Source organism: Podarcis gaigeae (genome assembly GCF_964106915.1).
Source record: "Podarcis gaigeae genome assembly, chromosome: 2".
In the NCBI taxonomy this organism is placed as follows: domain Eukaryota; kingdom Metazoa; phylum Chordata; class Lepidosauria; order Squamata; family Lacertidae; genus Podarcis; species Podarcis gaigeae.
Window position 1 is genome coordinate 8,317,039 of NC_139679.1, and position 16,796 is coordinate 8,333,834.

The 16,796-nt window shown below is 45.9% G+C and overlaps 1 protein-coding gene across 2 annotated transcripts in view; it reads left to right on the forward strand.

Moving 5' to 3' along the window:
• Positions 1-15,614, forward strand: part of AVIL (advillin) — a 47,926-nt gene extending 32,312 nt beyond the window's left edge. Inside the window, exons 13-20 of one of the 2 annotated variants that reach the window (XM_083729381.1) lie at positions 187-345; positions 3,690-3,869; positions 6,581-6,726; positions 7,717-7,861; positions 9,900-10,088; positions 11,015-11,083; positions 12,575-12,768; positions 13,129-13,656. In XM_083729381.1, coding sequence (XP_083585507.1) covers positions 187-345; positions 3,690-3,869; positions 6,581-6,726; positions 7,717-7,861; positions 9,900-10,088; positions 11,015-11,083; positions 12,575-12,760 — 1,074 coding nt within the window. In that variant the 3' untranslated portion in view covers positions 12,761-12,768; positions 13,129-13,656. Of the gene's footprint in view, positions 1-186; positions 346-3,689; positions 3,870-6,580; positions 6,727-7,716; positions 7,862-9,899; positions 10,089-11,014; positions 11,084-12,574; positions 12,769-13,128; positions 13,657-15,046 lie in introns of those variants that run through there. The other variant, XM_083729380.1, reaches the window with a different exon arrangement.
• The last annotated feature ends 1,182 nt before the right edge of the window (positions 15,615-16,796 follow it).

A 16,796-nucleotide genomic window follows, 5' to 3' on the forward strand; every position in this document is an offset into this window, starting at 1 on the left:
CTCTTCCATACATCACTACTGGCAAAACCATAGCTTTAACTATACGGACCTTTGTTGGCAAGGTGATGTCTCTGAGAACCGCTAAAGAACGCTATAGAATTCAGTTACCAACCAATCAAATTTAAACCCATAGCAATGCATACAAGCACTTTCAATTTCAGTGAATTCAATTGCTGTACTCAACAGGGACGCCATGCCACAGTGGACGAGCTTGCGGCCTCAGCCTACCATGCAGTGGAGCTGGATCAGCAGTACAACGGGGAGCCTGTGCAGGTGCGGCTGAACATGGGCAAAGAGCCGCGCCACTTCCTGGCCATCTTCAAAGGCAAGCTTGTCTTCTTTGAGGTATGGAGGAGGATTAAGGAGCACCATGGAAAATCACAAACTGAATTCCCCAGGCGTCAGGCCTGTTACAGCTAAGCGTATTGCTGTAGCTTAGAAGCAAGGAACCCGGGACCCTCCAGATAATGTTGGGGCTTCACATCCCATAATCCTGAGCCCAATGGTTGGGGGTGATGGGACCTGGGGGGCCACAGGTTCCTCATCTCTGCTGTACCTGCTCAAGGCCACTGTGAGTCACAGCCAGATTCTCCCTGAACACAAACTCTTTGCTCTTCTGGTATATTTTGAGGGGCAAAAGTCAGGAGTGAAGGAGGAGACCAGAACGCAGGTTCCCTGATATCTCAGTGGAACAGTCTGTCCTTGGGTCTTATTCTTGTCGCTTACAGCAGCCAAGATGGGAAGGGCATAGAGTGACACCACAGTTCATTCCTTGCGGGAGCTTCCCTTCTTTGAATGAATATGGAAGCTTGTGTCTGTCATCCCTGCTGTAAGAAAAGGGAAGAGGGTGGCAGGGAGTCCTAGATACTCGAGCAATCACGTCAACCATGCAGAATCAGGCACCAGCTTTGGCTTTTCGTGTTTTTCCCTTTCTCCCGCCTTTCCTTTAAAAAGGAAAAAAAAAGAGAGATTATAGTCCTCATTGTACAAGCAATATCTTCTGAAAGTTGAAAAAAAAACAAATGGAGACTGGATTTCAATGGCTTTGGAATAGGGATTCCGACAATCTCACAGTTTTGGGAGTCCTGACTTTCCTGCCCTTCCCCCACTCCATCTGCTGTTGCCTCTATTGTTCCTTGTCCTTACCAGATTGCCAAAATATTCCAAATTCTAGTGTTACAGTCACTCTGGCTGAGCAATATATTTTTTTACAGTGGTGCCCCGCAAGACGAATGCCTCGCAAGACGGAAAACCCGCTAGACGAAAGGGTTTTCCGTTTTGGAGGTGCTTCGCAAAACGAATTTCCTATGGGCTTGCTTCGCAAGACGAAAATGTCTTGCGAGTTCCTGCGGGGGTTTTTTCCTCCCCCCCCTTTTCCCCAAGCCGCTAAGCCGCTTAACAGCTGGCCCGCTAAGCCGCTAAGCCGCTAATGGGCTTGCTTCGCAAGACGAAAAAACCGCAAGACGAAGAGACTCGCGGAACGGATTCTTTTCGTCTTGCGAGGCACCACTGTACTCTGCTCTGGGTGATTATATTTTATATATATATATATATGTATCACACCTGGATAAGGATCAGCTAACCAATTTTTTTGCAGTTGACACCAATTGGGGTAGCTACCCTCTTGTGGGGATCATATGGTCCAGACATTCATTTAATGAGTACCTGGAACTAGGCTTTTAGTGGGATAGCATCCATGCCTTGAGATATTCTTCACCTCAAAGTTGGATGGTGCCAACAATTTGTTCTTTTAGGTGCCTCCTTAAGCCTTTTTTTAAAAAAAATCCAATCAGGCATTTTCAAAGCAGCATTGCTGAATATTGTTCTTATTGGTTTTACAGGTTTTACAGATAGTAACTGAATCATGGGTTAGAGAGGCATTTCATTTCTTCCACAAACTGGGAATTAGGACCAAATATGTCACCAGCTGGTATCTGCAGAATCAGTGATGAAGAATCCCATTTATACAAATGAAATCCTTTGATCCAGGCAGGTGTCAGATGTAGCAGAAGATTAAATACTTCTTCTGAGGTTTCCCTGCTAATGATGAATTTATCAATATTCAGAAGTGCGTGGAAAAGGTATCTGAACTCCCAATAGTCTAGTAAGTCTGCCTCCAGGAATATTTGTGCACTTATTTAATAGGATGGGAAAGAAGAAGTGTTTCAATAGATGTCGGTCACAGGCAGTGCTTTCTAAAAAAAATAATGTTTAGGGGTTCTCTCATTTTCCTACTCATATTGAAATACTGCCCCTCTATGAAGTCAAACATAGATTCACAATATGTTTAGGGGTATGCCTGCCCCCAGAAAAAAAAGCATTAATCTCAGGGGTGGTTTCGCCTTTGCCTTAAGTATTTAACTCAAGTCCCAGCTAGAAGCTTCTCATTGAAAATACTTGTCTGTTGCACAGTTGAGAAGTGATAATCCCAGACCTTTGCCCCTCCAGCTTCTTTCCCAGTAGATGTGCATTTTGTAAATTTTCACCTGCATAGCCAGTGCGGCCATCAGGGTAGGACTCTGGGGTAGGAGACCAGTGGCCCAGTCAGGAGAATGAAGAAGAGGCTCCCCACACGCAGCAGCAAGCAAAGGAATAAATACAGTGGTGCCTCACAAGATGAAAAGAATCTGTTCCGCGAGTCTCTTCGTCTTGCGTTTTTTTCGTCTTGCGAAGCAAGCCCATTAGCGGCTTAGCGGATTAGCGCTATTAGCGGCTTAGCGGGTTTAGCGGATCAGCTGTTAAGCGGCTTAGCGGATCAGCTGTTAAGCGGCTTAGCGGATCAGCTGTTAAGTGGCTTAGCGGATCAGCTGTTAAGTGGCTTAGCGGCTTAGCGGATCAGCTGTTAAGTGGCTGAGCGGCTTAGCAGATCAGCTGATAAGCGGCTTAGCGGCTTGGGAAAAGGGGGGGGGAGGAAAAAATCCCCGCAGGAACTCGCAAGGCATAGGAAATTCGTTTTGCGAAGCACCTCCAAAACGGAAAACCCTTTCGTCTAGCGGGTTTTCCGTCTTGCGAGGCATTCGTCTTGCGGGGCACCACTGTATAACCATCTAATCCAGGGGTAGGCAACCTAAGGCCTGTGGGCTGGATGCGGCCCAATCACCTTCTCTTTAATAAAAAATATATGAGGAATTTGAACAAAACATATTATCTTAAAACATATCAGCCTTAATTCCCCCCCCCATTTTACCTCCCCCCCATAAAATGACCCACCCTCCCCTCCCCCCTTGACTTCCCTCAGCTCCAATCCCTGGTTTCTCTACAGATACTATTCTCTGCATGTTACAAAATTGTATAAATCCTTAATTTATCTGACTGGTTATTGTCAATACAAAGTTTGTGAGTGTTTATTCAAAGCCTGCCAAGGAGTCTTGTTCACTTTGCTGCTTCGCCCAATCACCTTCTCAATCTAAATGCATCTCTGGGTTATTTGTGGGACATAGGAATTAGTTCTTCTTCTCCCCCCCAAAAAAAATATATAGTCTGCCCCCCCCACAAGGTCTGAGGGACGGTGGACCGGCCCCCTGCTGAAAAAGTTTGCTGACCCCTGATCTAATCCATCACCGCTGCTGTAAGGCCAATAAGGTTACTTAGGTGAACTGTGCCACTGTACACAGCATTGCTCCAGTTGCATCATTAGGTTAGCAGCGATGTCGGTTTGTTGTTCTGCCCTTCCATCACTTGCTCTTTAGGGCGGGACATCAAGGAAAGGCAGGAGCGAAGCGGAACCACCAGTGCGGCTCTTCCAGATCCGTGGAACGGACAGCTCCAACACGAAGGCGGTAGAAGTGCCGTCTGTGGCTGCCTCTCTCAACTCCAACGATGTCTTCTTGCTGAAGACCCAGACGGGCCATTACTTGTGGTATGGCAAGGTGAGGCGAGGAAAGGTGGCTCGGAGCAGGGATGAGGGCAAAGTCAAGCCGGAGGGCAGGTGGGAATCCAGAACCCCACCATCCATTGCATTTCAAACAGGGACATCCCGCCAGAAAGGTTTTTACATGGACAGGTGGGTGTCAGAATTAAGAAAAGAAAAATGGGTGAGACCAAATGTCTGGTATAGAATTTGGACTCCTTGCCGTGGCAGGGGAATCTTCAAATTTCATTAAAAACAGCAGAGTAGTCCCAAGTCTCTGTCTTTCATGGTTGTGAAAGATAACTTTGAAATGTGTCACTTATTATTATTATTATTACTACCCCACCCATCTGGGTTTCCCCAGCCAATCTGGGTGGCTCCCAACAGAATATTAAAAACACAATAAAACATAAATCATTACAAAAATTCTGTAAACAGGGTTGCCTTCAGATGTCTTCTAAAAGTCAGATAGTTGTTTATTTCCTTGACATCTTGTGGGAGGGCGTTCCACAGGGTGGATGCCACCACCGAGAAGGCCCTCTGCCTGGTTCCCTGTAACTTCGCTTCTCGCAATGAGGGAACCGCCAGAAGGCCCTCGGAGCTGGACCTCAGTGTCTGGGCTAAACGATGGGGGTGGAGACGCTCCTTCAGGTATCCTGGGCCGAGGCCATTTAGGGCTTTAAAAGTCAGCACCAACTCTTTGAATTGTGCTCGGAAACGTACTAACGTAGGAATAAATTTCGAAAGCGTTTCAGCTATGGTATGCTATACAGATTTTTGCACACAGTGAGTAGCAGCTTAAAATTAAATAGAGAAAGGAAGTCACAAGCCCCCGTGACTGTAGAGGGCACTTTGAGAAAGTGCACATGGTCAGGAACACAGAACTAGGATTATGACGGAGCAGAGTGCAGCAGTTGCCTAGGGCAGCAAATTCCAGAGGAAGAGCACCCTACCTATATCTCAGAGGTGATAGAGCACACATTTTGCATGCACAAGGTCCCAGATTCAATCTGTTGCAGCTCCAGGTAGGTTTACAAAAGACTTCTGTCTAAAACCAGCTGCACTGGCTCCCGGTGGAGTACAGGATCAGGTTTAAGGTGCTGGTTTTAACCTTCAAAGCCCTATACGGCCTAGGACCCTCGTACCTACGGGACTGCCTCTCCTGGTATGTCCCACAGAGGAACTTACGGTCTTCAAACAAAAATATCTTGAAGGTCCCAGGCCACAGAGAGGTTAGGCTGGCCTCAACCAGAGCCAGGGCTTTTTCGGCTGTGGCTCTGATCTGGTGGAACGCTCTGTCACAAGAGACTAGGGCCCTGCGGGACTTGACATCTTTCCGCAGGGCCTGCAAGACAGAGCTGTTCCACCAGGCCTTTGGTCAGGGCACAGCCTGACCCCCTCCTCTGGCAATCCTCACAGAACTCTAGCCCAATGGTTGCCATCAATCTGATTTGAATTAATTTTATAATGAAATGGTTTTAGAATGTTGTATTATTTTATTGTTGTTAGCCGCCCTGAGCCCGGCTTCAGCTGTGGTGGGCGGGGTAATAATAATAATAATAATAATAATAATAATAATAATAATAACCACCCCTGGAGAGCCACTGTCATCCAGTTTTGGGTAGCCAATACAGAGCTAGATGGACCAGGGGGCTGACTCTGTATAAGGAAACTTCTTCTATTCCTAGAACATTTCTTTGCAGTGGCTGCATTTGCATTTTTGAGGACAACCCATAGCAGCTCTTGGGCTACAATAGAAACATCTCTCTTGGAAGCTTTTGCTTCCATTTTAGATTAAATGCTGCTTTGTGTGATGTCACAACCCAGGCAAACCAGGGTTAATCTTAACTATGGTTTGTCAAAACCAGTCACGTCAGAAGAGGGGGAAGCGTGTGACTACGATGGCTTGCCACAGCTTGTTCTTATAATGCTAAACCAGGGTTTAGTGTTATGTGCAAACACAGCCTGTGTTGCCCTTTTTATGGGAGCGGGCAAGATTGTTGACTTCTAGCTCCAAGTGCAGAAGTACATAAGGCCTGTACTGCCCAGATAGCTCAGGGGGAAATGTTTGGTGTCTTGTCAAATAGTAGACCAGTATGAAGCACATAAGCGGCATACAAAACACTACCAAACCATTCTACGTTCTAAATCTTATATTAATAATCCAAACACCGAGAGAACAAGGTACAAGATCTACCACAGAAGCCACAAACAGAAAACTCATTCAAATTGTGTCCAAAAGGAAGATTCAGTCTTTAAAGTTCCTTTAGCCAGGCTCCTGTAGATATCAATAAGTAAGTTTGATCAAACGAAGTGTCGGTGATGTTACGCATGAGAGTTAGACAAGGTGCCGGCGTTTGTCACCTGTTTCACCCATGAAGAGTCTCGGACTTCTTCAGTAAATTCTCTCTCACGGTTTTGATATATTTCTAAACATTCAAGTCCATATGTTACATTCCTCCTTGGCTTAAGCTACAATATTTAATTTCTTTCTTCAGGAAATTCTCCCTCAAGATTTTGGTGCATTAACATACATTCAACTTCATATGCTAAGTTCTTTCTTGACTTAAGCATTTATTCATTGTATTTCCCATGGTGTCTTGTCAAGGCATGACTGCAGGTGTCTCCTTACACCAAAACCTTTCAAGATTGTTTCGTAGCCCACCTAGATGTGGGTCAGCAAGCTGCCCTTCCACTTCCACGCCTTACCTCTGTGGGTTTTCATTCCAGGGTTCCAGTGGCGATGAACGGGAAATGGCCAAGGAGCTTGCCACCACCCTTTGCAACGGGATTCAGGAGATGGTAGCAGAAGGGCAGGAGCCCCCCGAGTTTTGGGAGCTGCTTGGAGGCAAAGCCCCCTATGCAAGTGAGAAAAGGTACTTGCGCCCTGTCCCTAAATTCTAGTACTTGCTTGTGTATCTCGGTGCTTCTAGGCAGGGGGCTTAAATATTGCAAGCAGGTGTTCGGATATCACAAGTATCACTTACCAGATTTCCCCCAGTAAGGGTGAATCTGGATTAAATGGGGCAGGGGGAGGATATGGGTTGGTATTTTGATACTAATGATATCATATGGATGCTGTGAAAAACTTGCATGCATTGATCCCATAATAAACAGCCACTTGGAAGCACCCTCTGTCCCCAACTTTAGCGTCCCAGAATCGTAGAGTTAGAAGGGGCCCCAAAGCGTCATCTAGCAAAATTCCCTGCAATGCAGGAATCACAGATGAAGAATTATCTAGAGAGGTAGACTCAACTAGTGCCTACTTCCAAGAGCTTTTCAACAGCCCAGGCTTTAAAGCCAGTGTGGTGTAGTGGTTAAGAGCGGTAGACTCGTAATCTGGTGAACCGGGTTCGCGTCTCCACTCCTCCACATGCAGCTGCTGGGTGACCTTGGGCCAGTCACACTTCTCTGAAGTCTCTCAGCCCCACTCACCTCACAGAGTGTTTGTTGTGGGGGAGGAAGGGAAAGGAGAATGTTTGCCGCTTTGAGACCCCTTCGGGCAGTGATAAAGCGGGATATCAAATCCAAACTCTTCTTCTTCTATATATATTATGCTTTTATTAGGCTTTTAAAAAAACAAGCAAACTAACACTATTGGGTTGTGATTACTTTTACTGCTATTGTTTTTTTATTACAATGCTGAAATACTTTTGCATCATAAAGTTTGTGCATTGATTGTTAAAGGCAGACGTAAGTTACCTTGGCAATATGCCAAGGGCAGCAGAGAAGCAAGTAAAATTTAAATAATAAATGAAGGGATTAATAACGGGGCCAGCAGATCTTGGTCCACATCTCCACATCCTTCTAAGCACATTGGAAGTGAGACCTACAAAGGACTTTCTCAAACAGTCTCTGTCTTGCAGGCTACAGGAGGAGGTCCCCAACCACCCTCCACGGCTCTTTGAATGCTCCAACAAGACCGGATGCTTTGTAGCCATCGAGATCACAGACTTTACCCAAGATGACCTCAGTGAAAGTGATGTGATGATGCTGGATACCTGGGACCAGGTGAGGCTGGGGCAGGAGAAGTACTGTCCTGAATTTCTTAGCCTCTCATTCTATGGTGGCTGTGTGATTTAAAGTCTCTGGCTACTTCCTGCAATTCTTTCACTCTATTTGAGTGTTATGGAGTACAAGGCAGCCTTTTGAAGGTATGATTACTCTGTGGAGCAGGGAGCGTGGAGCATTGGAGGCTTGCAGTACCTTAAAAATATTGTAGTTTGGAAAGGCTTAAAAAGGAAAAGGTAAAAGACCCCTGACAATTAAGTCCAGTCGCGAATGACTCTGGGGTTGCGGCGCTCATCTCGCTTTATTGACTGAGGAAGCCGACGTTTGTCTGCAGTTTTTCTGGGTCATGTGGCCAGCATGACTAAGCCACTTCTGGCGAAACCAGAGCAGTGAACGGAAAAGCAGTTTACCTTCCCCGCCGGAGCAGTACCTATTCATCTATTTGCACTTTTTGGCGTGCTTTCGAACTGCTAGGCTGGCAGGAGCTGGGACTGAGCAGCGGGAGCTCACCCCGTCACGGGGATTCGAACCACCAACCTTCTGATCGGCAAGTCCTAGGCTCAGTGGTTTAGACCACAGTGCCACCCACTTAGCAGAAGGCAAAGGCAGTAAGCTAGGTTCTAAGGCAGAATAAATGAGCTCCAAAATACCCCCCGCACACACACACACAAAAGAGCGTATTAAGTTTCTAGAACTAGCAAAGGAACTATAGAAATGCAAAAATAGCTTCATGAAGGATGTCTGCTGATGGTTATAAGCCACAATAGCCAGGACTGGTCCTTTTCCCTTAGTGCCACTGATAATATGGAGATAGACAATAGAATGCAGCTCCTGACCCACTTGCTTCGCTCCCCTTCAGCATCTAACTGCCCCACTGTTAGGAGTTCTGGCTTTGAAGGAGCCTTTGGACTGCCACAGTCTGTGGATAATGCCACTATATAGTTTAGTCACTTAACTTACCTGCCTATCGGGATGGAATCAGGAGTTTCCACCGTTTGTCTTGGTTTAGCTTCCTTACTGGTGTGCCAAACTACGGTCAAAACCAAACTAATGTTTCCCTAGTTTTCTCCCGGGGCAGCTGTATACTACAAGCAATGGGTGACGTTAGACCAGGGGTAGGCAACCTAAGGCCCGGGGGCCAGATGCGGCCCAATCGCCTTCTCAATCCAGCCCGCAGATGGTCCAGAAATCAGCATGTTTTTACATGAGTAGAATGTTTCCTTTTATTTAAAATGCATCTCTGGGTTATTTGTGGGGCCTGCCTGGTGTTTTTACATGAGTAGAATGTGTGCTTTTATTTAAAATGCATCTCTGGGTTATTTGTGGGGCATAGGAATTCGTTCATTTTTTTTTCTTTTTTAAAATGATTTTATTGTTATCATTCACTTTAACACACCAAACCGAAAAGAAAACAAATTTCCATCACCACCAAACAAAAAAAAAGAAAGGAATCAACTAATAGTCTTCAAACCATAAAATATTTTTTTTCCTGTCAACCAGACTTCCTGTCTATTCCTTATTACAGATTCTATATTATTTGTTCACTGCCATTACACAGCTAGTTTTGTTCAAGTTTAATAACCCTTGGTCCATTCATAGGTTTTACACCATTCTTAAAACTGCTACTGAAATTATTCGAACGGCCCCCCACAAGGTCTGAGGGACAGTGGATCGGCCCCCTGCTGAAAAAGTTTGCCAACTCCTGCCTTAGACTAAATCTAGACCTCTGAATGGGGACAGAGCTCAGTCCCTGTGTGCTCCTTTTATCTACTATGATCAGGACAGATACTGTGTTGTCCTGCACAGTTGCATCAACTTTTGCCGATATCACTGCAGTCTGGTTTCAGAAAAGCTTCCTAGTTCTGACTCCAGGGGTGGCTGTCATTGGACTCTAATTCCCATTGAGCCAGCAGGGCCAATGGTCAACTGTCAAGAGTTGTGACCCAACAACATCTGGAGAATCGCAGGTTCCCCCGCTCTAATGCTCTCTGTTGCTCAAATGAGCAACTTCTGAATCATCGCTCTTCTCTTTCCCCAGATTTTCCTATGGATTGGCAAAGAAGCCAACGAGACAGAGAGGAAGGAGGCAGTGACGATGGCTCAGGAATACCTGCAGACCCACCCCAGCGGGAGGGAAACCGACACCCCCATCCTCATAATCAAGCAAAGTTTTGAGCCGCCCAACTTCACAGGCTGGTTCCTGGCTTGGGACCCATATCGGTGGAGTGTAAGTGGAAACCATGAATCAAATCGCCTGAAGTGGAAGCCTGAATCAAATCGCTTTTGTTTTCTAGAGATCTGGGGGTGATTTGTACCGCAGGTGGAATTCAACAAATGAGTTTGGTCAGCGGAGGCCTGTGCAATAACTTCCACTTGCACAATAGGGCTTCTCCCCCCCCCCAAAAAAAATGCACCCCCTGAAATGGGCTCTGAGGCTGTCAGGAGAACCCACAGAACAGTGTCTGGAAAGCTAAAAAGGCTTGCGGGGACAGAATGATTGACAGTGTGATGTTGAATTTCACCCCATGTGCCAAATTGACAGAGAGTGGCACATCCACTTTTTGAAATAAATAAAATAGATATAAGTTGGGTCCTTTGCTGAAACAAATACTGACAAATATTTGAAATCTGCAGGTATGTCCAGTTTTGTCAATTAAGTTTTTGAATGTGGAATTTCTCATATAAATTTTGATTGTGAAATTTTACTGTAGCATTCAAAATCCAAGTGCTTTGCAAGCTACTTGGGGGGATCATTATATTGTTTTGATTTTGGCAGGCATTCAATTTGTACACTGTTGATTATCAGATACATCTGAACCACTGGGATACTGCGTGTCAGCTAAACCTCATGCATAACATCCTGAGTTCCTTTCAATATATCCAGGCTATAGATGTGGAAGATCAATGCATTGACTGTGCAGTCTTAACCATGCCCACTCTGACTTAAGTTCTACTGAATTCTTGATAAGGACTTTGGTCTTGTGCAAGTGGGTCATCTTAGTTCTCCACGTTTTTCCAAAGATTGGTTGCAACTCGATTCAAAACAGGTCTCGGGGAGAAATGCTTGGGAGTAAAACCCTGTTTCTAGCACAGTAAGGTGCTATGGTGCCATAACCCTCTTACAGATAAGTGGGTTTTTTTTATCCCTTGCAGGAAGGAAAGACATATGAGCAGCTGAAGAAGGAACTGGGAGATGCCAGCAACATTGTCAGAATCACGGCTGTAAGTGTTGACGCTTTGGGTTTCCCCAGTGAGAAATGAGGTCAGTGGCTAAGTAGGGGGAGAAATCTGGGTGCGTAAGAAGCTAGAAAACTACCAGATCATGTTGTTTGTCCAATCTAACCCTGCATTATCTATTTCATGGGTAGGAAATCATGAAGAAAAAGTGGTTGGAATGAAAGATAAGATACTAATGAAAGATAAGATACTGAAATTATTGGGTGCGTTCTAAATTGTGTTGTTGTGTTTTGTTAATTCAATGTTTTAGTGTTAGTGTTACGTAGTGTTTTTGTATTGTATTGTTTTGTTGAATTCTTTTTCTTTCTTTTATAGTTTCTAAACTGTTAATAAATATATTTTTTTAAAAAAACAACAACAATACAAGACTAAAAGATGCCTGGAAAAAAATAAAGAAAGAAAAAGTGGTTGGGGCAACAGACATGACTCTTACCTTTCCACAGCAGACAACATCCCAGCTGTGAAAAAGTCAGAGACTTCTATTCTGCACATGAACCTTCTATCTAGGCAAACAGGTTGCAGCCAGCTAAGTTTTACTTAGAGTAGACCCACTGAACTTAATGTGCCCAAGTTAGCCATGTTGGTTAATTTCAATGGAACTACTCCGGGTAAGACTAGCACTGGCTACAACTAGTGTCTCAGGAAGAGAGTATTTCACATTGTCTGTTGGTTAGGAAACAAAAATTAATACCTGGGAATTTCTGCATGCAAGGCATGAGTTCTCTGTTGGACACAGTCAAAACTGAGCTAAGGTTCTGCCTTCTCCTACTGCACCTCCAGCAACATTGTGGCTGAGGGAAGGAAAACCCATCCCTTATTCCTTTGCAATCCCATAATAAACCAGTACTTTTGGTACAGCAGTGGCTTTCTAAAGTAGTGTGCCATGACCAGAGGATGAGAAATTTATTAAATAATTGAAAGGTTCTCCCAAGCCCAATATTCCCATCCACAGAGGAGCCTGCCCACTGTGTGTCTGCAAGATTCACTACTCCTTCCATTCATTCTCCCCTCAAATCCAGAGAGAAATGGCCGAGTTACTCATCCTCTCCCGTGCAGTGAATCGCACAAAAACACAGGAGGTGGATTTCTCTGGGGTCAAATAAGTTCCTAGTCTTAAAAGTGCTTTCAGTTTTGCTTCCTCATAAACATAGAATTTATTTATTAAATTTCTGTATATAAGAAGCGTGTACAGTTGTACCTTGGCTCCTGAACGCCTTGCGAGTCGAACGTTTTGGCTCCCCAACCTGGAAGTGAGTGTTCCAGTCTGCGAGCGTTCTTTGGAACCTGAACGTCCGACGCTGCTTTTGATTGGCTGCAGGAGCTTCCTGCAGCCAATCGGAAGCCACACCTTGGTTTCTGAACGTTTTGGAAGTTGAATGGACTTCCAGAATGCATTCCGTTGGCCTTCCGAGGTACCACTGTATAGGGTCTGCTTCTACAGATGGCATTTTAAAAACCTGCCCTTTTTCTGCTCAGGATCTGAATGGTGCATCCGTCACTCCAAAGCCTGGGACCTTCGACAGCAGCAACTGCCCTACCTACCCTCTAGAAGTCCTGCTGTCCAGCCAGGATGAGCTACCAGAAGATGTGGATCCTGCTAAGAAGGAGGCAAGTTGTTTATTTGTTTTCTTGCATTTATATCCCAGTTTTCTTCCATCATAGGGACGCGGGTGGCGCTGTGATCTAAACCAGAGAGCCTAGGGCTTGCTGATCAGAAGGTCGGCAGTTCGAATCCCCGCGACGGGGTGAGTTCCCGTTGCTCGGTCCCTGCTCCTGCCAACCTAGCAGTTCAAAAGCATGTCAAAGTGCAAGTAGATAAATAGGTACCGCTCCGGAGGGAAGGTAAACGGCATTTCCATGCGCTGCTCTGGTTCTCCAGAAGCGGCTTAGTCATGCTGGCCACATGACCTGGAAGCTGTACGCCGGCTCCCTCGGCCAATAAAGCAAGATGAGCGCCGCAACCCCAGTTGTCCACGATTGGACCTAACGGTCAGGGGTCCCTTTACCTTTCTTCCACCATGGAACTCAAGATGGCATTCCTGTGGGTTGCTAGGCTTTCACCTTTCTAGACTTTTTAGCCTCAAGCACCTTGGTCCACACCATGGCATGAGGTCTGTTCTGCAGTACTTAAGCAGCAAGGCACATGCTTGAGCATGTAGGGATACCCTCTGCTGCTGCTCCGTCCTTTCTTCCCTGGTGTTGTTTTTTAAAGGAAGTGGCTGCCAAGCAGCAGCATTGTGAGCACATATGCCTGCCCTCCTTACTGGAGCCTTCCAACAGAAAAAAAACCCAGAGCACTAAAAGTCTGTGATACACAGGTTGGGAAACAGTGCTGGGAACAGAAGACTGGAAATTTCATTCATACATGCGTCCTGCTAGGGCTACCAATAATGTACCACACAGACATACATTTTGGAATTGGGGGCAGAATTCATTGTCTTAAGCTTTAAAGGGTAAGTTTCCAGAGCAATGGATGAAATTTAAAGACTATTTAGCTAAATATGCTAAGATAATTTAAATAGAAATACTTGCAAGTACCAGATTGGCTTAGGATTTAAATATGTGAAGTTATAGAATAACATATCTAAAGTTAAAACGAAAAGAAAGATGTTAATTGATTAAGTAAATTTTATGAGAAATTAGTTTTGGAAAACTGTTACAATGATATACACAGAAACTCAGCCAGGGGTATTCGAGGAAGTCACCTAACAATGTTAACAAAAGTGGAATTATTATAGTTAGGATTTAAGTTTTGTTTATTTTTTTATGTTTGTTATAAATTTGGAAAATTAATAAAAAAAATTGGGGAAAATAAAAAATAAAAGGTAAGTTCCCAGTCCTCTTGGCTGCAGAGGCAGGCTTCAAATGACTATTCAAATGGGCTATTTTCTTATGCCCGACTGTAACTCGGCCTGTTAAACCACTCCCCTCCATTTCCCGTGTTTAGTTTTAGATTGTAAGCTGGTTGGGGCAGGGGCCTATTGTTGTACTCCGTAAAACGACCATTCACATAAATCGCACGGTTGATAAATAAATAAAATAATTCTATGTGTGGGAAGATCTAGAAGTAAATCTACCTCAAACATTCATTTGCTAAAGAGGAGCATTCTGTCCCCTCACCCCAAATACCTGGAGTCTGATGTTCCACATTCAGAAGTACCGTATTTTTCGCACCATAGGACACACTTTTCCCCTCCTAAAAAGCAAGGGGAAATGTGTGTGCGTCCTATGGAGCGAATGCAGGGGGGAGGCAGGCGGGAAAAGCCCCCAAGAGCTGCACACAAGCTCCGTGCGCTCTTGCGGGCTTTTCCACAGGAGGGAGAAGGGACTGACTGGCCGCATCAGTCCCTTCTCCCACCTCCCAGAAAAGCCAGGAAAGCCCTGCGCAGCGTCTCCCGGCAAGGAGAGGCTGCACGGGGCTATGGATTCTTTAGCCCCACGCAACCTCTCCCGGGAGGCTAAATGGGAAGCCAAAACAGTGACCGGGATCCATCCCGCTTGCTGCTTTGGCTTGCTCCATAGCTGCACGCAACCCCTCCGGCAAGGAGAGGCTGCACGGGGCTAAAGGGGAAGCCAAAACAGCGAGCGGGATCCATCCTGCTCGCTGCCTTGGCTTGTGCCATAGCCGCGCGCAACCCCTCCGGCAGGGAGAGGTTGTGCGCAGCCTGTACGCTGCTCTTTGGGGCTGGGGGGAAAAAATGTTTTTCTTGATTTCCCCCCCTAAAAACTGGGTGCGCCCTATGGTGCGAAAAATACGGTAGGTTTTCCACCTCAGCTGATACCTGTGAAGACTACGGCCAAAAGCAATCCATCACAATTAACTTACTTCCTTGGATTCTCTTGTGCCAACGTGACCTAGAGTGGGGCCTCATAGTGTGCACTCACTGCTCAAATCCTATCTTTCATTTATTCATCTAGTCACTGTGGTCTTTTCCCCCTCATCAACAGAATTTCCTGTCAGCGCAAGACTTCCTCCAAGTCTTTGGGATCCCCAGGGAAAAGTTTGCTGCTCTCCCTACTTGGAAGCAACTCAACATGAAGAAAGAGAAGGGGCTTTTCTGAAGAATAAGTGTTTCTTCGAGGTGGAAAAGATGACACCTGCACTCAGTTCCTATTGATTTGAGGGCAGGTCCCCTAGCCAGAAGCAGCTGAGCCTGCGAAGGGAGCTGCGTTATGTATCACGTTTGTGCCTAAATTGCGCTTTGAAGGTTGGTTTCGTATCTTTTACTCAGGGCTGCTGCTGTCCAGGAACTTTAAAAAACAACAACAAAAAAACGGCTTCACCATTGCAAGTCTACAGTGGTGAGAAAACCCAACTCAGACGAAGCAGGCAGAACTGATTTTCAGAAGATCCACAGGCTCTTGGCTATTGGCTGCGCTTGATGCAAATTAAGTAGCCACGCTGTGGCAGTTAGAAATTCAAGCCACGCGATGGCTGGCTGTTGTGTGAATTGGGCCTTGTAGAGTGCATACCTATATTGCAAACATTAAAAGCCGGCTTCACTGTCCTTAATAACTCATTCCATCCTGCCTGTGACCTCAAGGAATGCTGGGGCTTGTAGTTCTGCAATGATTGCTTACGGTCATGTGCAGAAAGCTCTAATTTTGGGGACCGGGTACGGGATTTAAGCACACTAACACCTACGATATTGATGGGTTGCTTTGCCTTCTCCAACTCCAGCGCCACTGTGGTCTACTCAACTATTAGGGGATGTGCTGTGTCACTGGTAGAGCCTAGCTTCCCACTGCAACTGCTGTTGAGAAAGAGGAGCTAAGAGAAAATATAATAACAATTCAGCATCAAGCCATGTGCCACTAGCACCCTCTCCACCTAGCCACACTGAAAGATGGGCAGGCAACATGCGACCTCCAGATGTTGCTGGACAATTCCCATCATCCCTAGCCCACGGGGGCTGATGGGAGTTGGTCCAACATCTGGAGGGCACCACGTTGGCTATCTCTGCTGTCACAAAACAGGACTTCTGAGCAGCTACTTCATGCTTGATCTTGAGCCAGCCCAAGAGAGTTGAGGAGCACCACTTTCCTTGCTAGGAGCAATTCCTGTATTCCTTCCTGCCTAAGGGAGTTTGGAGTTTAACACAGCCAGTCCTCAGTTCTCTAGAGCCAAGCGATTCCTTGTTTCTGAAACACATCCTGCAAAACTACAATGGTACCTCTGGTTGCAAGCGGGATCCGTTCCGGAGGCCTCTTTGCAACATGAAAAGAGCGCAACCCACAGTGCCTCTTCTGCGCATGCGCAGGTTGTGACTCACCGCTTCTGCACATGCGTGTGACGTCATTTTGCGCTTCTGCGCATGCGGCGAAACCCAGAAGTAACCCTTTCCGGTACTTCCAGGTTGCCGTGGGACATAACACGAAAGAACTCTATCAACTGGCCCTTGGGTCAAGAAATGATTCTGCACCCTTGCTTTTAAAGCATGTGAACCACTCATTCCCAAGGGAATCAGGGTGTGTAGGTGCTGGGGGAGCAGTCTTCTACAGTCAAAGAGTAGATATCGACCCAAGCTGACTAGTAGCAGAAGAGTTTATGTCATGTATGTGGTGCGCAATGGGACGCAGGTGGCGCTGTGGGTTAAAGCCTCAGCGCCTAGGACTTGCCGATCGAAAGGTCGGCGGTTCGAATCCCTGCGGTGGGGTGCGCTCCCGCTGCTTGGTCCCAGCGCCTGCCAACCTAGCA